Source organism: Cynocephalus volans, chromosome 7 (assembly GCF_027409185.1).
Source record: "Cynocephalus volans isolate mCynVol1 chromosome 7, mCynVol1.pri, whole genome shotgun sequence".
NCBI classification, from domain to species: domain Eukaryota; kingdom Metazoa; phylum Chordata; class Mammalia; order Dermoptera; family Cynocephalidae; genus Cynocephalus; species Cynocephalus volans.
In genome coordinates this window covers 64379635-64406873 of record NC_084466.1, presented here as the reverse complement: position 1 = coordinate 64406873, position 27239 = coordinate 64379635, and the positions used below count along the sequence as shown (strand labels likewise).

Genomic DNA, 27239 nt, shown 5'->3' with positions numbered 1-27239 from the left:
TTCAGTTACAGGGAAACCCTTTCCACGAGTTAACAGAGCCAAACCTCAGGTTTACTAAAGTCTGGGCTTCTTCCTGCCTTCTCTGGGACGGTTCTGGCCGCGCGCAACGGGCTGGTGCCACACAAAGTGATAAGACCCAGCCTCACCAGCAAGTTCCTCTGATCACCGCAAGCGAACAAAAGGCGCGCGAACGGCAGGAGAAGGCGGTGCTGCCCGCGCGGAGGCCGCCGGGAAGTTCCAGGGAGGAAGGGGAAGGGGCTGAAGAGGGGCGGGACCGAGAATGGGCAGGTCCGGAGGGGGGCGGGCCCTGGCGTGGGCGGGGCCGGCGGCCATGTTGAGGCTCCGCCTTTCCCTTCCGACCGCATCTAGTCTGCTCTGCAGACACTACTGGAGGTAAGAGTGGGCCCGGGCAAGAGGCAGGTGGTCTTCGGCCCTCCTGGTTCTGGGGCTGCAGCGGCGACACGCCGAGACCTATGGCGCTGATGTCTGTAGGCACAAGCGCGGAGACGGCTGCCCCAGGCCCCGAACGCTCCAAATCGTGGCAGGAGGCCAAGGACCTTGTCCCGTGACGCGGCGCCTCGTCCACACCCCGTTTCCTTCACTGAGCCTCCAGCAGTGTATAACTCGGGGCGCTCAGGCGTGCTGCGTCCCAGGGGGAACTCCCGTTTATCCAGTGCCCGCTACATTTAAACAGCTCTTTACGTTTTACAATGACTCTTCCCGCCCTCCAGACCCGCAGCCACCGCCCGAAGTAGATGCAAGGTAGATGTGTACCCATTCTAACCAGAAACAGGCAGCACCCACAGCCCAGGCCGCGTCCACGTCGGGGACATGACCAGTCACACAAGAGCACGGGTCAGGAGCGCTCACCAGGGGGACCCCGCATCTTTGGAGTTGGGTGATCTGTTCGAGTTGTAAAGTGTGCTCAGAGTTCTGTAGGGGCTTGAGGTAATTTCCGCTTTTGTCGTCAGGGAGATGGCATTTAAGTGGATCTTGAAGGAGGGCATTAAAACAGGTGGCAGGAAAAACAATGGCTCACATTTTGTATGCGTGTCATAGCAAGCAGTGTCCTAAGCTCTACATGGATTAACTCATTTAGCTCCTGGGACAACCCTAGCAGATTGGTAGTATTATGTCCCCATTTTGCAGATGGGGAAATGAGGCATAGAGAGATTAAATAGTTCGCCCGAAGTTATGTAGTAATAAGTGGTGACACCAGAATTTGAACCTGGCTCTAGAACCTGCTTTAAAACGTTATACCACAGCATTGAGTAAAGCCACTCATAAAAACATCCAGGCCATCCTAGAAGTATACATAATTGGGTTTGACTGAATTAAGGTAATAGAAAGTGAGACCAGAAAAATAACGTGGGACCAAATTGTAGACAATTTTTAGAGCTCCGTGAAGAAGGTGTTTGCAGTTCATGGATGCCATATTTTTCCCCCAGAGTGGATTAGAAATTTGTATGTGGGCAAGCTATGGGAATTTTTATGAAGGAAAAGAGACTATGCTTAGTACACAAGTAAAATGTGACTGAAGTATATAAGGAGTTTTGTTCATCCTCACTTAATCTTTTTTTTTTTTTTTTGTCAATCCTAAATAACTTCAATTTAATAAAGTTGTAATGGCATTAAACTTAAAGAAAATTATACATTTTAACTACATTGTCTTCTATTTCAATGACTTACTAGTTCTCAGCTATGGGCCTCACAGCTGAGTGAGATTAGCTTTCTGCAAGGTCAGGCATTTTTCATCTGCTAATGTGGGCTAGCTAACTGTTTTTAAAAATGACTAACAATATACTTAACACTACTGAAATATACACTTATTAATGGTTAAGATAGTAAATTTTACATTATGTTTTTTATTACAGTTTTGTAAAAAATTAAATAAAAATGGCTAACAATTCTATGTAGTTCGTGTTAGCCCTGAAGATGAGCTGTTTATGGGGATCCATTGAGCAGTAAATTAAATGGATTAAAACCCTAGGCTTCCATGCAGGATTGATTGTAGTGAAACATACTAGAAAGAAAGGAAGTAGGAAGCTATATATAATTAGGGTGATGGCTTTGGAAATTCAAAGAAAGGGTAACTTTGAGACATTTTAGAAGTAGATTAGGGAAGACGGGCATGAGTCTGGCAAAGGGAGACAGAGAAAAAGAACATTTTTGAAGGTTGGAGATAGAAGCTTAATTTTAGATGTGTTGAGTTTTATTAGCTAGTGACATATCTCGTTAAAAGGGTCCAGCAGGAAACTTCAGTTCGGGTACTAATGCTTGAGAAAGATTGGACATAGAGATGCAGATTTAGATTCTTTCACCCAGAAAATGTAGTTGAAATTTAGAGGATGGGTATTAGGAAAAGAGTGTGTAAAGAGAAAAAGAAGGGGAAATGGGAGGAGAAAGAGTGGAAGGGAAGAACCCAGATCTGAGTTTTCACTGAGTGGAAGGGGATTTGAACAAAGAGGTGGTGGTAGGCAGTGCCAGTTGCACTGTGGTCCACTGATTTGGGGGAGAGTTGTCTAGGTTGTTACTAGCCAGTGGAGTGGGACACACTGGAAATGAAGAAATAGATCAAAATACAAGGAGTCAGAGAGAATGGGAACAAAAAACATGAGTAGACATAGGAAACTTTTGAGACTCATGGGAAGAAAGAAAGAATGGGTATAAGTACAAAGAACTCAGATTTCTGGAGGTGGATGACATTTAGCTTTAATAAGTAAAGGAAGAATAGTGATATTTGGCCTTTCGGGGAATGAATGCTTTGAGAATCAAGACAACTTTTTTTTTTAATAAAAAAAAAAAAATGTTGAAGTAGAATTTGGAAGTATAAGATGTAGTCAGCTGCTGAGAGTGAAGAAATGGTTTTTTCTTTAATGGTTTTTACCTGATAGGTTTGTCATGTATCATGCATGGAGAGAACCTTCGAAGAATGATTTTCACTAACATTCTAGGAAAATTGTGTAACTCCCACTGGCACTGAATTTTTGTTTTTGTTTGGGGGTTTTTTAAATGGGGAAAAGGGGGGTTTTGTTTTTTGTTATTCTGCCCTATACTATCACCCCTTTTCTCTGAACCTAAAAAATAGGTATCTGTTCTAGAGCCTAACTGAAACATATCTATCAAATGTCACATAAATGCTATGAAAGTTTCCATATGTTGCTTTGCCTCCCATGGATTTGTCACCCCTTTTCCCCTGGGTGACGGAGCCGCCAAAAATTACTCAAAGCCCGTCTCTTTTGAGCAGTGAGAAGCCCGAGAAAGGGGTTAATCTCCCAGAACCCTCAAGATAGAGGCATTCCTGCCATTTAGGAAATTAACCACTAATTGGGGTTCTCTTCCTGCATTTATTCTCCAGACCAAGAAGTTACAGGAAGAGACATAGGTGAGGTTTTGCTAAGTTACAGTTTAACAAGTTTTACAATAGAAGCTGGTAACATTCAGTAAAAACAAGTCAGATGACATTCTGTTAGGCAATTGAGTGATCCACTAACCAAGGCTTGATTTAGCCGTCATTCCTTTTCCCTCTAGCAGCTTTTTAGTAACTATATATCAATTAGTAACTTGTCTGTCTTAGAACCAGCAGCCTTGCTGTGTTAGGATTCTTATCTTGCAATAGGGACTTAATGCCCTCGGAGAAATTTCCTGTCCTTTGCAAGGTCAATATTTAAAACTGCAAGGCTTTGGAAAACCAGGCCCTGTGAGGTACATTTGCTTTATGAATCCTCTTCATCCATATATGTATTTTGTCCTCCCCACATTACAAGTTTGACCTACAAATCCTTAACCGGGTAGATCTGTCCTCTGGTTTCCTAGGCCCCACTCCTGTTTTCTTCACTCTCAGCAACTGACTACATCCTATACATCCAAATTACACTGTAACATTTTTTTTATTTAAAAAGAAAAAAAAAACTTTCGTCGTACTCTTACTCCAGCAAAAGTTCTTAGCTGCGTACCAGGCCTTGTGGCAAAACAGGTATTAAGGTAATTAGATTAAGGGGCAAGGTAAAGTGGTGTGTTCCATCAGGTAGACAGTCACTTACCTCAAAAGAAGAAAATGTCTCTGTTGAAAATGTGTAAGTATATATAACCTCTGTATATAATCGTTGCTGTGAAAAGCATACTCCATTTGTAAACCTTTTGGTCTTTTTTGTAGGATCATCTGCTCTTTGTGCAGACAAAAAACCAGATAGCAATTAGACAGGTAAATTAAAGTTTTATTGTTTATGTGTTTCTCTGAAAGTTGAATGAAAAACATCAAATAATTTGGCTTATCTGTTACTTTTCATATAGAAAATTTTTATTGAAAAATTAACCACCTAGTGTATCATGTATCATAATATATTACAGTATATCATATCTAATTCTTAGCTTATGTCATATTTTTTGTTAAGCCTAATATTTTCTTTAATTTGTAATTGAAGATAATTTCTAAAATAGGTGGCTAGAAAAAAAATTTTTTTAAAGCTTTTGTAGTTTTTTTAAAGGAATTTTACCAATTTAAAAAAATATATATTTTAACGTTTCTTCTGGCCAAATGAAAAGTATTTGGTTTTGAATTTTAATTAAGGAACATTCAAAGAGCAAAGGAAATAGACAAATTTGGTTTATTAAAATAAACAGGCTGGCCGGTAAGCTCAGTTGGTTAGAGCATAGCCTCATAACACCAAAGTTCCAGTTTCGGATCCCCATACCAGCTGGCTGCAAAAAAAAAAAAAAAAAAAGATAAATAGCAAAGTAAAGAATGACAGAAATAAAGGACAAACTAATTTTTTAAAGTTTTACATAATTAGTATGTAAAAAGTTCAAAAAATTTTTCATTAGTTCAACAAGTATTTATCAGGTACCTCTTAAGTACCAAATATAAGCTCAGTGTACCATATTTCAGGAAAGCAGACATGGTCCCTTCTAGGTTTAAGAAAATCATTCTTTTGTAGACTAATTCAGCAAATTAATTTTATTCCTTTATGTCATGTATGTATATTAAAACTGTACAATGTCTATCTCTTTAAATTCATTGTTTAAGATAAGATCATGAACAAGAATAGCTGAAGATAATATTCAGTGATTAACAACATCTCATGGGAGTTTAAGAATTAATCTTTTATATATTAGCCTTTAAAGACTCTATAGAGAGGCAGAACAGCATGGTAGCTAAGAGTAGGGGCTTTGATGTCAAACTTCCTGGGTTCAAATCCCAGTTTTCTAATCTAAAACCAAGTATTTGGATTTGTTGAAGAGATTATTTAAAGATAGGATCAAAACTATTCTCATTTAGAATTTTCCAAAGACATTTCCAAAATTAACATTTAAAAATTACTGTTATATATTTTTGTTAAAGTAATCTTAGAGCTGCAATTGATCAGACCATTTCACTGAGAAGACCACCAGTGGTAATACCTGTTTCTGGTATCTTCAGTTTTTTATTTAGTGTGTAAGACTTACTGATTTGTATTTTAATTCAGTGCTACCAAAGATGGGAAGGGAAAACTTCCTTGAGAGTGTGCACATCAGAATCAGTGTGGTCCCTCTTTGCTCAACGAGCAGTTATAATAAAGATGGTTTTCCAATTTTTTCCTGTATTGATTTGTGTACTATTTTATGTATAAGTTTAAAATTATTTTTGTATGGAAATTTGGAAGATTTGTTGGAGAGAAAAGAAATCAATTACCAAACTTCAGAATTTCCTAATGACAAGCTGTACTTTTAATTCACTTATGTTTTACAGTTTGGTTTGTTTTAAAAGAAGTGTTGATTTAAAAGCTTTGCATCACTTTCTCTCAAAAACTCTCATATCATGAGTAATTTAATCTAGTTTAATATATAGAAAAATACTAACCTGTCACACTTAAGTGTTCTGTAATGTTGTCTGTTATTATCAAAATCATTATCACGTCATTTTCCTCCCATTTTTAAATCAGCTGTAATCAATCATACCAATTCAATGACTTTTTTGTTGCAGTTGATAGGAAGAATTAACAATTTGTGAATCTTCTAAACTAAGGTTATCAGTTAGTAACTTTATTTTCTGCCTCTTTTAAAAAGAATTTGGGCAGCCTACAACAACAGAAAGCCTGCTAATAAATTAGTAATGATATATTGTATCAAAGTACTAAAATTTTCTAAAGTAGGTAACAAGTTTAAGTTTGTGTATGAAAATTGATCAGTTTCAGCTGGAAAACAGTTGTGTGTTCAGGTAGTTTATCTGAAAACAATTAGTTTCAAGTTTTTCAGGAACTAATTCTCTATAAATTAATGAGATTAATCTTCACTATAGGAAAAGAATGGCACTGAAACAGGTTTCCAGCAACAAGTGCTTTGGGGGATTGCAGAAAGTTTTTGAACATGACAGGTAACTATGAAGAAGATCTAAATTTAGATATCTCTAATTCTATTTGTTGTTTTGTTCTATTTTTGAACAAATCTTTATCTATATATTATGGTACCTCATTTCATTTTTAAACTTGCTTACTCTCCCTCTATGGTTAACTATTTGACAGTTTCACCAGACTTAACTGGCTGTAGCTTTGACTGTGTGAGGTAAAGAGGAGCCTAAACAGAGAAGGTAAAGTGATTATCTGTGAAATTTGTTACATGAGAAGGTTATGGGGCAGGGAAAAACTGGTTTTTCATAACAAAGTTTGTGTAAGTATTTACTGTTTGTAGTAACTGATTATATGTACTTGCGTAACATTAATAAAAAGATAGCTATTTATCCCGAAGTAATAAGAGTTGACTTCAATCTGTGCAATTCTTTAAACAAACTCATGAGAGATAATTGTTACATAAATTACTTTTTACATGGAAAAATACCTATGATGTTTATCAAAATTGTCTTATCTAATTGCAGTAATATTGATTGTGGTAAAATAATAATGATGAGAGAGGAAATTAAGGATATGTGGTGCATTGCAGTGCCTACGAGCAAACATGAAATTTAAGATCTTTAGAATGCATGCTTCATAAAAGCTGGTTATTTCATACATCTCTGTAGAGAAACATTTTTCCTTTAATAATGTAATTGCTGCATTGAGGATTACATTTATTTATTCTTCCCAAGGTGACTAGGTGCCGTGCAAAGCATAGGCTCAGGTTAGTTAAGAGATCCATATGCTAAACCTGCCCCATTCTTTAAGAGACAAAGGATATTCCTTAAATTTTTGTGGCATCACTTATTTTGGACATTGACTCACTTATTTTGGACTTTTACTATATATCTTGCTTTTTACATGGTGCTTAATTATTTTGTTTTTGTCTTGATTAATGAGGGGGATTAATATTTTGTTGGTGATGTTAAATTACAGTGTGGAACTGAACTGCAAAATGAAATTTGCTGTCTACTTACCACCAAAGGCGGAAACTGGAAAGTGTCCTGCCGTATATTGGCTGTCTGGTAAGTGTTATGCAATTGAGTTTTATAAAGGAATTTCTTTTTCTTTTTATTTGGTTTATCTTACCCTTTTATCTTGACATATTGGTATGTTTTCTGAGCCATTTATAAAAGACTTTAGAGACCTCTCATAGCCTACTCTGGTACTTTATCCTGAGAATAATTTCAGACCTATTGAATTACATTTATTTTATTTCTTTTTCAGTTAGACCAGGTAGTTTAGCAGAGAATGTAAAGTTCTGGATTCAGTGGCAAAGGCTTAGAAAAGTTGTTTATTTAATTTATACCTACTCAGGCTTTTCCGGGGTTTGTGGGGACTTTACCGGTCAAATAGAACAACATTAGGTGAAACTAGGACACCATGATACACTAATTAAAAATCACAGAGAAGTAAATTCTCAAAGTATTCTCGAGAATATCTTAATTGAGGAGTTCCAGTCAAGATGGTGGAATAGATGTTCCCCAGCATTACTCTCTCCCACAAATCAACCAATTTAAAACTATAAAAATGTAACAGCAGCCAAGCTGGGGCCGCTGGAGCTCAGGGGAAGAGGAGGAGAGACCTATGGAGTTCATGAAGGCAGGAGAAGCCACGATGAGAGAAAGAAAAAACCGCTCAGAGCATTGCAGGCTGTCGCTGCTTTAAGGCTGCAGCTGCTGAGTGCATGGAGCAGGAGCCAGCAGAAGCCACAGCTGTGCCCTTCGGATGGAGTTGCTTGGAGGCAGCAGGGGAGAAGAGGGCCTTGGTGGCCCCTAGAACAGCAGGACCACTAATAGTGTTCCCGTGGACCCATGCAGGAATGAGGAGCCATTCAGAGGCCAGTGAGTCATCACAAGGGACCAGTGCACGGCCCATCCCATGGGAAGTGTTTGGAGCACAGGCGGTGGGGGAGACAGGCCTACCAGGAGAACACTGGGACACAGCAAGGACAGCCAATCTGCCCCCCAGTCAGTGCAGGGCCACTGACAAGAGACTGGTTGGGAATGCAGAATTGCATGAGATGCAGTTTGATGAAAAAACTCAGGCCCAGATCAGAGTTTTTATACAACCCAGGTGCACCGGGTCTCTGGACAGCTGGAAGTACCTATAAGGTCAACCATTAAACCCTGAGTGGCACAAAAAGCCTTCCCTAGGGAAACAGCAGCAAAGCAGCAATATAGCTTGACCACACAGCTCAAGTACTGGTTCCTACAGGAAGTTCCCCAGTTTTAGAAGTAAGCAAAGGACAAAAAATTAGCTCGCAGACTGGGCCCACTGCCCACAACCAGGCACACCGCCAGCACCCTAAGGCCCCACCCGGGAGCCCAGGGCATAGAGCCAGGGATAGGACTCCCCACAACCAGGTACACCTCCAGCGCCAAGGAGCATGCCAAAAACATCACCTGCATGTGGGTGGTCCACCACAGTAACCATGGCTGCCGCAAAAGTGGCTAGACGTTACAACCACCACACAGATGGTCCACCAGCCACTGAAGTGCATTGACACAAGGAGAGCCACTAGCAGAGACCAAAGAAAAGAAGAGAATGTCTCTCTCCACAAAGCCCATTCCAGAGTGACAGAAGAAGCATCTGCTCTGTGATAATATTGGGGGACCTGAACACACTGCTCAGCATCTAGGCAGCAAGTCAACAGGGTAACCATTACTCTTTCAGAGGAAGAGAAGAAATCTAGGGTTATCAGTGGTGGGAGGGGAGAGGGAATAGGGGAAGTACAAGTTGTAACAATATAGATACTAGTAATATTGATTTGATCAACATATGTCAGCATTGAATCACAAAAGTATGTATAATCAATTAAGATTCAATTAAAAAAAAAAGAATGTCTTAATTGGACTCCATCGAACTTCTCTGGCAACGATCTGGAAAATCACAAAACACTAATGCTTCTTAAACAGTGGTTAATACTAAACACTGAGAGAAAGATTTGACACCACTAGTTTTGAAACTCTATGCTAACTTTTCTTTCACAAGATGGTGGCACTTCATCTTTAGAAGGAAATAATTAAAAGAAGAGAATCATAACAACCAAATCATGTGATGGAGTACTATTTTAATTTTGCTTAAAATTTTGTTTGCTTAAAATTGGTTCTTATAACTTTGATTTAACAAATCCTCCCTTAGTTCATCAAGGATAAGCCCTGAATACCAATCTTTACAAATGAGAATAAATATTTTAAAAGGTAAAAATTAGGTGCATATCTTATTTTTAATTCAACAAAGCATCTCTGTGATTGAATGAAAAAGAACAATTTTGCTAGAATAGCATTAGGTATTGCCAAAAGCAAGAGTAACAAAATTAGGTATCTAATTGTTTTAGTAAATATAATATTGTGTAGCTAAAGATGATCTTAGAGTAATCCATGGGGAAAAAACTGAGGCCCAGAGAAGCCAAATATTGTCCAAGGTCACATAACAGTGTGAGGTTGAACAATTTTTCTGACTCACAGTCCAGAGCTGTATTGTCTTCTCTCCTGGTCTTTTTGCGTTTTGTTTCTGGAGAGAGCTACTAAAATCATATCTCTTGATTAAAGAATAATAACCCAAATCAGAAGCACCAGGGTATTGTGTCATAGATACTGTAATAGTAAGGCCTTAAATTCCTAACCGAAATTGAAACCTACCAAGGTATATCATCTGAGCTTTATGAATATAAAACATAGAATTTTTATTTGTTTAGATCAAATGACAGGACAGTTTCCTTAGTGAGATGCTTAAGAACAGATGGACCTTGGAAATTAAGTTTTGATTTTCCAAAAAAAGGTAAGGTTGCCTGACCAGTGCTCTTGAGAAATGATGACAAAAGAATTTTGAAAGGTTTTCTTTTCAACAAGTTGAAGGAAACAGTGACAGAAAATTACATCAATTGTTATATTGCTAAAATTGACAAATTAGCTGAAACCAAAGTATCAATATTGAAATCCTAGAAGACGGTCAGAATGTAGTGATTCATATCTTTCTCAAGTCTAGATGACTGTCAAAACAGCCCATTAATAACTATGTACCCAAGAGAATTGAAAACATATATTCACACAGAAACTTGTACGTAAGTGTTTGTAGTATGTTATGTGTAGTAAGTAGCCAAAAAAATGGAAACAACCAATGTCCACCAACTAATGAAATAATAAAGTTTGTTATATCCGTACAATGGAAAATTATTTAGCAACAAAAAGTAATACAGTCCTGGTACATGCTACAACATGGATGAACCTTGAAAATATGCTAAGTGAAAAAAGCCATTCATGAAAGATTGCATATTGTTAAATTTCATTTATATGAAATGCCCAGAACAGGCAAATCCATAGAGACAGAAAAAGAAATACTAGTGGTAAAGTAGTGTTTGTCTAGGGCTGAGGGAGGGATAAATAGGGAGTGATTGCTAGTGGGTGTGGGGTTTCTTTTTGGGGTGATGAAAGTGGTAATGGTTTCATAACTGCAAATATACTAACAATCACTGAATTATACACTTTAAATGGGTGAATTGAATGGCATGTGAATTATAGCTCAGTAAAATTGTTACCAAAAAAATCCAGTTCTTCATATAAAATATAGTTAATTAAGTAGATTTTAATTAGTAACCGTCTGTATTTTCTAGAGAGTAATCCTTCTAGTAGGATTATCTTTGTTTCTGTGAATCTACAATTTACTCGCTATTATTTTAATCAAGGAATTTGTGTTCTAACTAGAAAATAACAAATTTTTCTCTGGTATCTAACAAATTTACATTTCTCAAGTGCAAGACACTGCATTATGTTACAGACACAAGTCAAAGGGCTTTACATGTTATCACATTTAATTTTCTTTATGAGGTAAAAATGGCAATACTATCCCCATTTTTCAAACGACAGAACTGAGGCTCAGGATATTCAAGTTGGTTAGTTAATACGTAAGTGGCTGAGTGACACTTAGAACCAGATTCTGTCTGAAATCCAAAACCCATGCCTTCTACACCATAATTCTGCGTCCTTTGAATGTGTTTATGTTAAGTTCAGCAAAATTGCTGACCTTGGGTCAGTTTGAGGGACAGTCTTCCACCATGATACAGGTCCAGTATCTCTGGAAGACGTACTGGGAAGGAACGTGGTGGACATACAATGTGACCTTGTTCATCTGCCATGACTGGTGAAAGTCTGTATGTCCTAGTGGTAGTTTAATCATAAACTCCCATAATATTTTATCCAATGATGCATATAACTTTGTGTCTTATAATTATTTATTAATTTAACAAATGTTTATGGGCAGCTACTTTGTAAGTCTCTGTGCTGGCTGTTATGGGAATAATTAGCAACTATAAAAGTGTTTTGTAGTTAATTTGTATTGCATCATGCTTATCAATAAGCTTTGATGTTGCTAATTATCAGATGTAGTGGGATATTTAGCAATGGCCACTGGAAATGGACTGTTGGAAAAGGGATGTTAAGTGACGTTTAGCGGAAGCATTGATTGCTAGTTCATTCTTGGCCATTCTTACATCATTGTAGCATTAGGTACTAATGAGTAAGTCGTCTTCTCTATCAAAGGACTGAAAAGCATAGAGCTAGGAAAAATGACAAATAGTTTTAAAAACTGGGCTAAAACTCAATTTAAGTAAGCTTTATGGTCACCATTACTCTCAGTTCCATGAGGAACACAGAGATGCTTAGGCTGAATTTTGTTGTTGAGAACTACCTATACATAAAAAATACTGTTATTTGTATTATGACAGCCATAGTATTAGCTCACTGCTGTGAATATTTACATTTTGTTGTAGAAATGGTACCATGTTTAATTAGCATGTTCGAATAACATCTCATTGGGGTTGTTTTAATATTGGCCTTATGCATCATATTGCCATTCTACAGTTTGAAAAGTTCTAAATTCCTAAACCTATTTGACCCAAAGGATTTCAGTAATTGAAATTTTAGTAAGTAACTTTAAAAGGTTATAGAATAATTTAGCCCAAGACAATCCTTAGATTAATGCTATTACAAATTTCTTACAAATTTTGTAAGAAAGAGAACTTTAGTATCTTACTCATAATCATTTCTAAAGCAAAATAAAATTTTTAAATTAATACCAAGTGAGATTGTTTTTTCTGTATCATAAAAAGATTAGAGCTTATAAATCATTCACAGTATAGCATGAGATAACAATATTTTTGATCTTCAGGTTTAACTTGCACAGAACAAAATTTCATATCAAAATCTGGTTATCATCAAGCTGCCTCAGAACATGGCCTTGTCGTCATTGCTCCAGATACCAGCCCTCGTAAGTGTTCTTGCTGTAGAGATCCTTTATACAAATCTAAATTGTTAAGACTGGGTTATAAGTGGTATAATATACATTATGCAATTCATTTCATATTTTTGCTATTATCTCTATTAATCTTTCAAGTGACATTATGAATGTAAAATACCATTTTTCCTCACTGAATTTTACTTATATCCTGGCTCTTATGAGAGGGGACAGTTTGGCTATTCCCATTTTACAGATAAAGATACTTCAAAACAGAGTGATTGAGCAACTAAATTCATATATCATATTGAAGGTACTGTCAAAATAATAACATATAATGCATGGGAAATTATTCTTTCTATTCCATAGGTAAATGATCTTGTCTTTTTTCATCTGTTAATCATTAATTGTACAGTTAAATGGGTATTAGTTTTAATATAAATGATTAGAATTGTTTTATTAGAGAAGTGAAAATATCAAATATTTGAGAACCCAATCCATCAGATAGTTTTTTGTTTTGTGACTCTAGAAGTGTCAGGAAATGGAATTTAAGTGGCAGCTAAAACTATCAAAGTTAAATGGCCGGCCTTGGGAAGTATTGCATATTCTTTCACAGGCCATATTATACAAAAGCAGAACACGTCTGGTTAGAAATAGAACAGATTTTGGGCCGAGCCCGTGGCGCACTCAGGAGAGTGCGGCGCTGGGAGCGCAGCAACGCTCCCACCACGGGTTCGGATCCTATATAGGAATGGCTGGTGCACTCACTGGCTGAGTACCGGTCACGAAAAAGACAAAAAAAAAAAAAGAGAGAGAGAACAGATTTAACTAAAAGTAATACCAAGAATATAAAATACCTAGGAATAAACGTCAAAGATGAAGCTGTATAAAAAGAAAACTATAAAATTTTGCTAAAGATCATTTATGAATACTTTACTAAATGGGAAAATACTTGTTCCTAGATGGGTAGACTGAATATTATGAAGAGGTCATTTCCCTCATATTACTGTACATATACTTGTAATTCTTAAAAATCCCAATGATTGGCTTTTTAACTACATGCAAGTGTACAGAATAAAACCTAATAAGTTTAAAGAAAAAGAATCAAAGAGAATCCCAGGTTGGGGGTGGATAAATAGGGGAAACATAATGGAATGATTCCAAAGTCCATTAGGAGACCTTTTCAGTATATGAGAACTGCCCTCACCCGTCCAAGGACAAAGGATGGACACAGAGACACAAGGTACAGCTAAGCGAGACTTTAATTACAGCTTTGCAAGGTTCAGATGTCTGATGGGCAGGCACACGGAAAAGGGCTGTAGCAAGTAATTTATTCCCTAGTGCACAAGTTCCTGCCCCTCCCTCCTCATTGGTTGGATGACCAATCTTCCCGGATGTTGTCTAAGATTACCCCGATTTATTACCCTCTTGTAAGAAATTTCTTTGTCTGAGAGCTCAGGACAAGTCCGTGAAAAAGGCCCCCAGAAACCCAGTGAAAGGAGAAACATTAGGAAATGAAGAGAACAATAAAGGGCTATTAACTCATTACCATCTCAAGGAGAACTTTATCCATTTGAAGTAAACAATTAAGGGTTGGTAACTCATTACCATCTCAAGGAGAACTTTTTATCTATTCAGCGACCCCCCCCCCCCCCCAGGAATGGGCTGGACCAGTAAGACAACTTTCGAGCTGGGCCTGAATTATTTCTGAAAATGAATCACTTAGATTATTTTCTCACACAGTTCAAGATAGTGAATTAAGCTCAAGGATTTGTCTCCTTTCTGATCTAAAACCACAATGGTCTCCTTTCCCGTCTAAAACCATGATGATAAAGAGAACTAAAAGAAGTGTTGACAGTGGGGGAGGTCATCAGGGAAGGGATCTCAACACATTTCTGAAAGATAAAAAAGACGATATAAGCCCTTCGGCAGGTAAAACAGAATAAGAAAGTATATGTTCAGAATATATTGGAGGGAACTTCATCAACAAAGAAAGCTAGTGTGCCTGACCTTGGCAGCTGAATGCTCCAGCTTGAAAGGTCATTCCCTCTCTCACCTCATTGTCCAGAACTGGTCACATGGCCCCATTCAAGGACAAGAGGGTGAGGAATTATAATCCTACCATGTGCCCCAACAAGCAGAGAGCTCTCAATATTTGGTGAACAGCTCTAAAGCACATGGACTTGCAGATTTATCTGAAAGTGTGTTATTAAACAAACATGGGCTGTTACTGAGGAATAGATGAAACCACAGGACTTGTCCTTGCTAGGTGGCTGCAATATTAAAGGAGAAGATGAGAGCTGGGACTTTGGCACCGGTGCTGGTTTTTATGTGGATGCCACTGAAGAACCTTGGAAAACTAACTACAGAATGTACTCTTATGTAACAGAGGAGGTAATTTAATTTGTATTGTAATTATTAACTAATGACTGCAAGAGCTTGATTCTGGACACAAAATCCTCATACTCCTAAGAATTTTAAATTAGGTTATGGTATTTTTTAATATATTTGGTACATACTTGTAAATTTGTCTTACTGAAAATTCCTAAATTTACTAGTACTGTAGTCTGTTTACTGTGATTTGAATTAAACTTAAGTACAATTGTAAAGAGTTTAATAAATATATTGAGACCTGTGTACACTACCCAGGTTATCAAAGAAAATAGTATATGAAAAAAACCTTTAACTTTCCTGGCAGCTGGTTCATTTGGATATATTTTACAGTGATAAACCAAGGCTTAATTAGAAAGGATTAAGTGGTAAAGCATTACTTCTATTAATAATATTTATGTGCTAATTTATGCCTTTTTTCTAAATTTTATATGATTTTTAAGTTGTTAATATACATCATAAAAACTGAAATAGTAATGGAAAAGTTTAATTACCCATAGTTCTGTCACTGCAAACAACAATTATGTTTTGGCATACTCCAGACTTTTTTCTATGACTAGTTTTCACGTGATTGTAAGATTTTTTTATCCTGTTCATTTTTTTTAGTTGTAAAAATAAATATTTTCCAATATTATTCTCATTTTAATAATTGATAATATTCTGTCATATACCATAATTTACTTTTTCCTAATGTAGGATATTTATGTTTTTTGCATATATTTTTTATCATAATAAATATTACTGCATTGATGATGTTTGTTCATATTTTTTTCCCCTAACAACTTTTCCCTTAGAATAGATTCCAAGAAGTGAAATTACTAGGTCAAAAGTTTAGAACATTTTAAAGATTCTCTCTGCATTGTCTTCCTAAAGTTGCTTTCTTAACCCTTGACTTGGTGTTGGCAGCACCATGCTCAGCCAGTGAGCGAACCGGCCATCTGTATATGGGATCCGAACCCAGGGCCTTGGTGTTATCAGCACCGCACTCTCCCGAGTGAGCCACGGGCCGGCCCTATCTAAAGTTGCTTTCTAAGGAGTCTGTACTATATATTCTCCACTAGTATATTAATAGCCATTGCCTACTTGGTTTGGGTTTTTTTTTTTTTTAATCTTTACTACTTCAAACTATTGTAAGACTGTGATTTGGAAGTACTGAATGTGTAATTATCTTATATAACTTTGAAAAAATCTAAACTTATTTTCTCTGATTTTTTTTTCACACTATCCTTTTCAGCTTCCCCAACTCATAAATGCTAATTTTCCAGTGGACCCTCAAAGGATGTCTATTTTTGGCCACTCCATGGGAGGCCATGGAGCTCTGATTTGTGCTTTGAAAAATCCTGGAAAATACAAAGTGAGATTACCTAAGCTTCTAGGGATAAATATTCCTTTTGAATAATAGTAGGAACATTCAGAGATTGAAATTACAATATTGCTGGTTTAGTACTGGAACTAAACACTTCTAGTGTTGGGGGGGGGGGGGGTGCGTTTATTGAATTTGACCACGCAATATATGCTCAGAATCAGCAGCACAGGAATTCCATCTGAGTGGTTTTTTTGTTAGCTTACTAGACGTATTATGAAATGTAAGGTTATCTTTTTTATTGCTTTTATTTGTGTGTTCTGTTGAGAGCTAATAAATGTAGCTAATAAAAATACAAATAAATATTCAAACTATAGTTTTGAACATGTTCTTCTTTTTTTTCCCCTAAAGGTTATATTATTCTTAGTTAATGTTAATGTAGCTTTATCTAACATTTATATTTTTAACAAAAATGTCTTTGTAAAGTTGACTTTAGTATTCTGAGGTAGAAGATAATGTCCATGATTTGTAGAACCTTCTATGTTCTTAATGCCACTAATGAAAATTGAAATGCGGCTTGGTTGAAAAACATCACTCTTAGCCTTTCCCGTTCTTTATTTGAAGCTTTGCACTTTTTCTTTTTCTTTTTCTTTTTCTTTTTTTTTTGTTTAAATGAGCCAAGTTTGAATAACCACGATATGTATGTAGAGGTCATACTGTGCAGAGGAGTGCATTACAAGAGCTGACAAAGAAAATTTATAAGCAATGCTTATCTTAAGATTGCTTCTGTCTTTAAAATCATAGGGCTATTTGTGACCTCGAGATTTGTTTAATCCATTTCCTTCTCTTAGGAAGGACTTCTTAATTATTTCACATGTGCTACTGAGAAATGAAATATTTCTCATAGCAGTTCTTTTGCTGTGGCACTAAATATTTTACTTTTGGTAAAATTGTACTGATTCATGGAATGACTAACAGTGGGTTTTTAAATAAGAGTTTTATTTTTCTTTCGTACATAAGGCACTCAATTTATTGTGTCTGAGTAGAAAAGCAGACTTAGTTGAATTTTTTGTCCTTTAAAACTATTAAACATTGCTAACGTATACATTGGTAAGTACTCTGAAGCTGAGAGATTCCAACTCTGAACCTTATCCAGTGAGAAAACACTGTAAAAACTCAAAATTGTATTTAAAATTTGTCATATTTGAAGGCATTGTTCACTTGTTTCTTGGTACTGTTTAAGAGAAATGTCTCCAGTTTAATAACATGTTTAGTAAGGTAGGCATGAACTGTTTTATATTACTACAGATTAATTTTCAGTAGAAAAAGGAAATAGAAATTCTGAACTTAAACTTCCATGCATGCCTTACTTAATTAAATTGTAGTGCATTGCTTTAGGTTATTTTAGCACCTATATTTATTAGCTCTCTTAATAGAACACACAAAAGATGTATTATGGGGAGGTCTACAGTCTAAGCCTGTAATATATGAAAAGTAAAATTGTTCTCAGGGGTTTACGTGGGAAGTCAGAGCTTTTAAGCAAAGGACAAATACATCTCAGTTTTTAAGCAAGTAGAAAGCATCTATTCATATTTGATTTAGCAAAATATTAACTTGTTTTTTAATTTCTTTTGTTTCTGAAGTCTGTGTCAGCATTTGCTCCAATTTGTAACCCAGTGCTTTGTCCTTGGGGCAAAAAAGCCTTTAGTGGATATTTGGGAACAGATCAAAGTAAATGGAAGGTAGGTACTAGATGGCTATCTTAGTACTCATTCCTATGTTTTCAAATTTGTTAAAAAGCTGTACATACCACAGACATTATATTTCTAGCCCACTCAAGTTAAGGCTCCAGATCTAAGAATAATTAGCAAAAGTGTGTGTGTTCATGTGAGTGTGTGTGTAGATGAACATAAAACAACAAAAACTACTTTATTTGTATTGAATCATGGCAGATACTCTGAGGCAACATTTTTTTTTCCGTCTAATGATTAGTTTATGTATTTCTTTCTAAATTAAGATTACTTCTGAATTGACAGAACCAAAAAGTACCACATTATTACAAAATTTAGACTTGCCTCTTATTAACTATATGCTCAATTGCATTAATAGAAACCAAGAGTCCTGGTTATCAAATTATTTTTGTGTATGTGTTTTAAAATCTATCATCTCTCAGATTTGGATTTAAAATTCCAGACAAAAGTCTTTAAAAATAAATATTCTATAACGTACATGCCTGTGAATATTCCCAACAGCAATATTGCACTTTTAAGCATGGAAACAGGTACGTCAAGATGGAAATTAACTTGACCCTTTCTCTTGAGAGCCATTTTACTCTTGCACAGAAATGGGCCATTTGCAAACTCTGTCAATAGTCTGAATATTTTGCAAATGGACTCATGGTCATGTGCATGTTAACAAGCAGAAAATACTTGAGTGGAAAAAAAAAAAAAACTTCTTTATCTTAAAATATCTGTAATTACAGTTCTGTGTTCAGGGTCATTCCCACATGGACCTGTATTTTATTTAGGAATGATCGTTGAAATTCTGACAAATTGGAGGTTTAATCCTTTGGTCACTAGCTTACAGTTTCTTTTTACTTAGGCTTAGATTTGTATTATATTGGAAGAATGCTGAAAATGTTTAGGATTAGGTGCTGCATGTACGTCAGCGTTTTGAGTTTTCATCATGTGCAGAGTCTCTGCTGAGTTCTCAGCTCTTTGGTAATGAAGATGATGACCCTTTCGTGTCCACAGGTGCTTATGGTCAAAAGATTTGGGTAAAAGACCAACTAATTAGGGGTAGAAGGGGGAGAGGTAGAGACACAGGTACCCTAAAAAGGAATCTAGTTATATAATTTCCTCCAAGTGGCAATAGATTTTACTATCTCAATTATGTTGTGTTTAGATATTTAACTTGTGATTGGAATAAGGAGGCCATGCAGAATTATGAAATCATGGAATTTAGTAAGACTTTTTAGGTTCCTTCCCACTCTCTCCTTTTAAGATGAATGGAAATAAAGTCTTTAAAAGCCTGATACTCAGAAGGGAAAATCTTTTGGCCGTTGTTTGTCTCAGTGCATAAAAGTTATGGTTAGTGAGTATATATGAATAATCAAGAATATTTCAAGGTGGGTGGTAACATATGAAATTGTAACTAGTGGCTCCTCAGGTAATAAATTTGAGGTGTTGATATAATTCAGATTATTCATATCAGGTCTTTCTGAAAGCTCATGTAGATAGCAGAGGTTTGGAGCTATTTAACAGAAAAAGAGAGGTCTGAATGTGTGTGCGTTCTTCAGAAAGTTCATGGAAAAGTAGAATTAAAAGATAATACAAATCTCTCCATGAAATTTCTCCATGAAATTTCTGAAGTACCCTAGTATTTATGTCTGGAATTAGAGCCAAAATGAAGAGAACAAAAAATCGATTGTTTATCTGAAATAGAGAACATTTGGAAATAGAAAAAGATAATGGAGTTAGAAAAAAATTCTAATTTCCAATTTGTGGAGGGAAGGAGTTCCAAAGAAAAAAATCATGTTCTGATTTGAGTTGAGAGGTAATTAAGTACTTTAAAGGTTTAGAAGAAAAAAAGTCATTCTGTGAAGAATGCCAGTGATAAAGGATTCTTGCCACCACCAGTCTAGGACTACTTGAAAGTGGAGGAGAGGCTATTATTAGGAAATAGAATTCTGAAGATCTTGTACCTAAAAACCTGACAAGTCAGATTTTAAGCCAACATAAAAACATATTTCCAATTTAATCAGCCTGAGAGTTTAAATAACTAAATTTCTCTTTGGTTCTAGTGGAGTATATTCTGAAGAATATCATGCTGGGTACTTTTAAATGTATTTTTCAATATTTCTTCTGTTTTTACAGGCTTATGATGCCACCCATCTTGTGAAGTCCTATCCAGGTTCTCAACTAGATATTCTGATTGATCAAGGAAAAGATGACCAGTTTCTTTCAGATGGACAGTTACTCCCTGATAACTTCATAGCTGCTTGTACAGAAAAGAAAATCCCCGTCGTTTTTAGATTACAAGAGGCAAGTATTAGGAAACCTTAGCTTGATCTAAATAATGTGATTATAAAAAAGCAAGATTCCATGGTTCTTGCTTTCTTCACTGTATTTTAGAATATAAAACACTACCTCTAGTAAGATGGTTTTTAATTATATTACGACAGTTGAAGTGAAAGCCTTTTTATTAATGATATCTAAGATCAAATTTGATAGAAATTGGAAATCTTTGGGTAATGAAAAGTATATACAGTTCTCTCCCTGCTGTGAAAATGGTAAATAACCAGAAGTTTAATGCTTGAGTTTAATCCTCAGCATTAGCGGATATTTCTTTCTTTACACATGTGCCATTGTTGCAGTAGGATAAATAAATGACAAGCTTCTACATCAGTTACTCTTCATTTAATGTATACATGTGAGCCTCAGAAGCAGAGTACTCTGTCTCAAGCACACATGCACTTTATATTATTTGATTTATATGCTAATCTATCCGTTGTGCTACTTGGTATTTCTAGTTAAGAATAATTACTGACTATCAATTAGCTTGCAGATTTTTCTTGACTGAAATACTTTTAACTATCCACTACTCACTTAACTGTGTTTATGCTACTACAGCTGCAATTAAAGAAATTCTGCTTTTATTTAAAAAAAATATGTATAAGCTTCAGAACATAATATAAACAAAACCTTTATTTCAGAGTGAAAAATGAACACTGAAAAGTATACATGATGGTCCATTTTTAAAAACATTTTTATTTGTGTTTAAGGGTAATGTGATAGGCATGTTGATCTAAAATGTAATTATGATGGTAAATGTTCAAATAAATCTAGACCAATGTGTAATGTGGTAAATTACAGTTTATGAAATGTTCTCACAGCATTAACTCATTTTCAATTCTTATAGCACCAAATGAGAGACTATTCCATCTGTTTTACAGATGTGGAGACAGGCTCAGAGAAGTACTTAGTTAAAGTCATACAGCTGGTACATGGTAGAACCAGCCCTGGAAGCAAGGTCATTTGGACTGCAAATACTGTCCTCCTGTCATCTCTAGGCATTCCCAGCAACATGATATGCTCCTGAGGAGCAAAGGGATGGATATAGAGCTAGCCCAAGGAGAGCTTGTGCATAACCTGCTACCTGTCTAACTTATGCAGCAGATCTTAGCAGTCTCCAGTTTGTAGGGATACTTTGAATATGTGAGAGAGAGATATATATAAACTACGGTAAAATATATCAAAAACCAATACATTATCTGTATCTTGTTTTCTCTGAGTATCCATCCTCTAGAACTAGAGTTTGTTTTTAGATTTATTTGAACATTTACCGTCATGATTATGCTTTAGGTCAACAACCTTGAGAAATCCAAATACCAATTTGATTATAAATACAGTAGTACATTTAAGTATATTAACTATAGCTATGCATGACATACCAAACCATGTTTTTTTCCAAATGACCTTATCTTTTTGGGTAGCCATGTCAGATGCCTTGTCTGCTTTCCCTGGGGCTATGCCAGGGAATTCTGTTGTTTCTACAAAGTTTCTGCCTGCCAGCAAAGTTGGAAAATCTCTGGAGTTTGTTATGAAAACAGCATAGAATTAGAAAACTGATGATACTCTTGGAGGAAAAGAATAAATCAACTTATTTATTTCTAAAATGCCTATATCCCAGGCAACTAAAAAACATAGTTGGCTGTACTTAGTGAGGAATCAAGACAATATGCATTTAATTCTTCTTAAAAAGTAAGAAAGCACTGAAATCACCAGTCACAATCTTGAGCTTAGGCACAGTTTCCCACTCACCGTTTTTCCAGCAAGGTCAGGTTAAGGGTGAACTACACAGTCTGAAGCAGATTGCATTTAAGTTTGTTGTAATTGAATTAACAACTGAATGGACATTGAGTAGTGGCTCCAGAGAGGCTAATTTCAGATTTTCGAGCCAACTTCCATTGACTTCAGATCTCAGAGTTACATCACCTGCTTTATCATTTGATTAGAAGTACAGTATAACTGTATTTCTTTGTGAAATAGGAGCTGTAAAAAATAAAATAAGCTGAAAATATAGTAGGGGGTATATATAAACAAATGATCAAAAGGAAAAAAGTAAATGATTGCAGTCATGTGCATGGTTTACCCAACTTCATTCCTTTACCTCTTTTTAATGGTGCTAAGTGCTCACAATTTATATTTTTACTCTGTCAACTGTCCAAAAAAAACTGAGGGGAGGGATTAGTGCATGAGGATATTTATTTGGTTATTATTTATATAATTTTTCTTTTTCTTTTTGGCTTCAGAGAATCTAAATTGAAAAACGTGGGCCGGCCTGTGGCTCACTCGGGAGAGTGTGGGGCTGATAACACCAAGGCCACGGGTTTGGATCCCATATAGGGATGGCCAGTTAGCTCATTGGGTGAGCGTGGTGCTGACAACACCAAGTCAAGGGTTAAGATCCCCTTACTGGTCATCTTTTTAAAAAAAGAAAAAGAAAAACGTACTAGATGGCAAAATTCTGATAGCTGGTATACAAAGAATGAATCTTAGGTCTGAAAAGGCAGAGCCTAGTCTGTCTTACAGTTTAGTTATTGAAGTTATATAATGAGAAAAAAATTCAGTGACCTAATACTGAGGAAACTTCCAGAGAAACTCTCTTCTTGGAGACTAGGATGAGAGGCTATATTACCTCCTCAAGTCTTAGGACCATTTTGAAGATTCAGGAGTCTGCCTCTTGGAGAAGAGTAAGAACATGGCAGAGAATTCCAGAAATGCAGGGATCTCTCACTCATCTCTGTATCCACATGCTTTGCACAGTTATCTAGCACCTAGACTCCCAGTGTTTGTTAAATAAAAAAATGAATACCTTTCAACAACCTTCTGTGTACTCTGAAGAGACTTGATAACCTGAGGATTCATATTCGAGCTTTTCTAATTGGGTCTAGAAAATATGTAGGAAAACACTGCCTATTAGAATAAATGTCCGTCATAGCTACTGGATCACTACTTCCTTTTTGGGAGTCAAATGAGGAAGGAAAGAATGTGTTCATTTATTTTTATACTCCAGGAGTCAGTTTTGCTACCAAGGATTTTTCCATTTAAAGTATGAGGTAGAGGAGAAAAGTAAGGCCCCTTCAAGTGTCACTAAATATAGGCAGTTGCACAAGATGTTTAACATAGTGAAACAACGCATTAGTCAAAGAATTTAAAGAAGCCACCGCCATTTAACAAGACTGATAAACAACTTCAGACTAGTCAAGGGCAACACAGTTAACTAATTGTGTAACTTCAGCAGAAGGCCAACCGTTCAGATGTGTTCTGTTGCCTTTACATTAACATTTTTTAAAAAATCCTTGGTCTCTCATGGCAGGCATTTTCTTTCTCATAAAGGTGACTCTTACTTTAAATATTATTATGGAAGTTATGGACATGTGCTTTGGATTTTAGATGAAATGCACTGTTAACTTGTGTATTAGTCTGTTTTTGTTGCTTATAACAAAATACTTGGAACTGGGTAATTTATAGAGAAAATGAAGTTTATTGCTTACAGTTTCTGAGGCTGGGAAGTCCAAAGTCCATCTGGTGGTGGCGACAGTGATCTCACATTGCAAGATGGTGGAAGCAGAGAGAGCAAAGAGAGAGCAAGACAGACTCACCTCTTCTTTTAAAGCCCTCAGAACCATGCCCCTGACCACCATTTTTAATCCATTCACTACTGCATGGTTCTGCAATCCAATCACCTCTTCAAGGCTCCACCTTTCAATTACCATAATAGGATTTCCCACCTTCTTAGCAATCACAGTCTTGGCTAAGTTTCTAATACTTAAAAACTTGGGGGACACAATTCAAGCTCCAGGGAATTTTGGGGGGACTAATTCAATCCACTACACCTTGCAGTACATTCCTGAGTGCTCAAAATTGTCACTTTGGTTTACCCTGAGACTTCTCTAACAATAACAATGGCGGCTGTTCATTGAGTGCCTGAAACTGTACAAGGCACTTAACATGTGTGAAACTAAGGATCAAATCTGGCATACTCAGTCACGTTAGGGCTTTTTTTGCACAAGTCTTCTGAAGCACCCGTGTCCCTACATCTGTGCCTATTTTCGATCAGATCCATCTTTTGATGTGAAAAATGGCAGGTACTACATTTCACAAGTTTGTGACCTAAAAATCATGGGCCTTTTTAACTACTTAACAATTTAAGAATTGTAGGGGTGGAAAATGCTTTTCTTTAAAATACTTTCTTTTTATAAAAAACTGTCCTGTAGCTCTAAATTTAACTAACCGACTGGGACTGGTCTAATCATTGAGAGATGTAAAACCAAGTGATTCCAAAGCTCAGCCTTAATCTTGACAACATTCCTGTCACATTCACTTCCATGATAAAAGACAGATTGCTTTTAAGTTGCTTTGATGACTTTAAAGTAGAACTTTTTATTAACTGTTTTTCCCAAGATATACATTTCATACTTCTCTGGAAGTGAGAAATTGAGAGCATTTAGTAATTCATCAAACCTTGGGGGTTTGCCTTGTTCTCTGAAACCCTAGTGATATTTTTATTAGATCTATTTTTGTTTCTTGCATACTTAGAAAAAGTCCCATTTTTTTCCCTCATCAGAAACCATTTGCTAGTTAGAAAAAAATTTTCTTAGACTTTTTATCTCTTTCAGTTTATTCCACCTTGTATTTTACTTGTGGTTGGGGAGGGGGACTGTCCCAAAAATTATTGGTTTTTTAAACCTTTAGAAAGTTCTTCCCACATTAATTTTTTTCTTTTTCCTTTGAAGCCTATTTCTTATCTTGTACTTGGAGGAGGTGTCATAGTCGCCTTTCCATTCACCTGCAACAATGGTTGTAATGGACACAGCTGCTTGGCACGTTATATTTTCTCTGTTTCATGGTATTTTTCAAAAGGTTTATTGCCTTTTTACCCAATTTGATTATTGCTAAGGGATGTCAGGGTTTAATGAATTATTCTTTTATCCTCAAATAAATATATAAAGCACAGAGGGATAAATACCATATGTATTCTCATAAGTGGGAGCTAAGAGAGAAAGAAGGAAGGAAAGAAAGAGCACGGTGCATTGGACTTACAAAAGGAGAGAACATACCTAGGGATACAAAGTGGAGTGGGGAAAGGGGGATGGGGAGGGAGGTTGGGGATAATTGGGTGGGGGACACGGGGTTTAATCACAATTTGTGGTAATGGACATGCAGCCAGTATGGCTCTGGCCATCACATTTTAGGCATGAGTGGTGGCAATTTGCTTTGCATGCCATGAATATTCATAACCAATAAAAACAAAACAAAAAATCCGGAGGAAATTAAAAGAAAAATCTTTTTCTTTAACCTTATATCCCTCTTTAAGACTCAAATTTGTCTTTCTCATTCATAGTGTCCCCACCAATTTACCACTTGCTTAACTGCCTCTCCTTTTAATCTGATAACTGTTGCAAAATATTTTAATTAAAATAATTTATTTCATTTCCCCAAATAGTTTCCATTTACTATAATAATAAATAAAATTAAGAGAGCAAAAAATAAATAAAGATATAATACACTTTTACTGTGTAGGAGGTGGAATTCTTAACATGATTTATAATGACTATGTTTGACTTCCCAAAAAATGATAGAGCATTTGGGCATCTTTAAGTTGTTTCTCAGTATTGTTTGTATTTTAACAGTCACTATCTTATCAATGTTAGTGTGCTTCTTTTATGAGTTGAAACGTCTTGCCCATGTTTCCAAGCGTTCTAAATTCTGATTCTTTTAGTCCTTGTTGGTATGACTCATGTTTACTCTGCACATTTAATGTGTTATTTCCTTTCTTTGCATATTAATGGCTGCATTTAGAAACTAGGTTATGCAAAATGTTTAATTTTTTTCATATTGTTGCTCTTCTAATGTAGAATGAAAATGTTCAAGTACAAATATGACAACCTTACTTTGATTTATACTTTCCTCATATCTTAATGTTTTGACTATTTACAAGCAATATAAGTGACATGGGATGTATTTAATGTCCCTAATGTGGATGTTTCTGAATGATGGTTAAATGTCTTATTTTGTCTTTTAGGGTTATGATCATAGCTACTACTTCATTTCAACGTTTATTGCTGATCACATCAGACATCATGCAAAATACTTGAATGCATGAAAAACTTCAGATAAAAGAATCTCTTCAGTATTAAAAAAGTTGTAATAAACAGAATTGCTGAGGAAAAAAATAATTCAAACCATTGGATTTCATAATGCTGAAAGGGCTTTATTCTGTTGTTGAATAACCTTCTGAATAAATATATAAAACCTACTTCTGATTCAAGAAGTTATTTTGCCAATGTTCACATAGGAAATCTTTAATACTTTACAGCTCTGTCAGTATCATTTGGAAATCTTTGTTGTATTATCCTCGGGTCACAGAATATGAATGTAGTCTTGTTCAAATCATAGAATGCTAATTCTGGAACAGTATTTAAAAGTAATTTAGCCCAAACTCCACACCTTTCCAGACTTAAAGCCTCTAAAGGCGTGGACTTCCTTTGCCATGTTCATTATTATATCTCTAGTGTCTAGCAAGTACTTGATTTCCAGTAGGCATTTAATAATTATTTGTTAACTATAGAATAAGGAATTAGCTCAGAAAGGTTAAATGAATTTCCCATCATTACACCACTATTTGTGGGGCAGCTAAGATTAGAAGACAAGTTTCCTAAATTCCAGCCCAGTAATATCTTTCCTTACCTATTGAGCCAAGTAGATTTGTGAACATTGGTTTTTGGATGTGTTCAGGCTCTCAAGAATTAAATAATAAGATTCAATCTGAAAATGACTAGATACGGAAATTTATAAGTTTCATATATTACTGTAAACATAAATATTTCCCCTTAGTCAAATGTAGAAATTTAACTTGGTGAGCTCACTAAGAAAAAT

The 27239-nt window shown here is 35.9% G+C and overlaps 1 protein-coding gene across 1 annotated transcript; it reads left to right on the top strand.

Annotated features, from left to right (window-relative positions):
* The first annotated feature begins 303 nt into the window (after nt 1–303).
* ESD (esterase D) lies at nt 304–26610 on the top strand. Its single transcript, XM_063103145.1, has 10 exons — nt 304–393; nt 4157–4204; nt 6278–6352; nt 7305–7393; nt 12537–12635; nt 14872–14996; nt 16228–16347; nt 17940–18038; nt 20172–20339; nt 26386–26610. The coding sequence occupies exons 3-10, from the start codon at nt 6285–6287 to the stop codon at nt 26464–26466; spliced, it is 849 nt and encodes a 282-aa protein (XP_062959215.1). The 5' UTR covers nt 304–393; nt 4157–4204; nt 6278–6284; the 3' UTR covers nt 26467–26610.
* Nucleotides 26611–27239: the final 629 nt, after the last annotated feature.

Bases quoted from the DNA above. Each gene is read 5' to 3' on its own strand.
- ESD (XM_063103145.1), top strand. From the start codon at position 6,285: ATGGCACTGAAACAGGTTTCCAGCAACAAGTGCTTTGGGGGATTGCAG. The intron at 12,636-14,871 runs GTAAGTGTTCTT...TGTCCTTGCTAG, and splicing joins TGCTCCAGATACCAGCCCTC to GTGGCTGCAATATTAAAGGA. The intron at 18,039-20,171 runs GTAGGTACTAGA...CTGTTTTTACAG, and splicing joins CAGATCAAAGTAAATGGAAG to GCTTATGATGCCACCCATCT.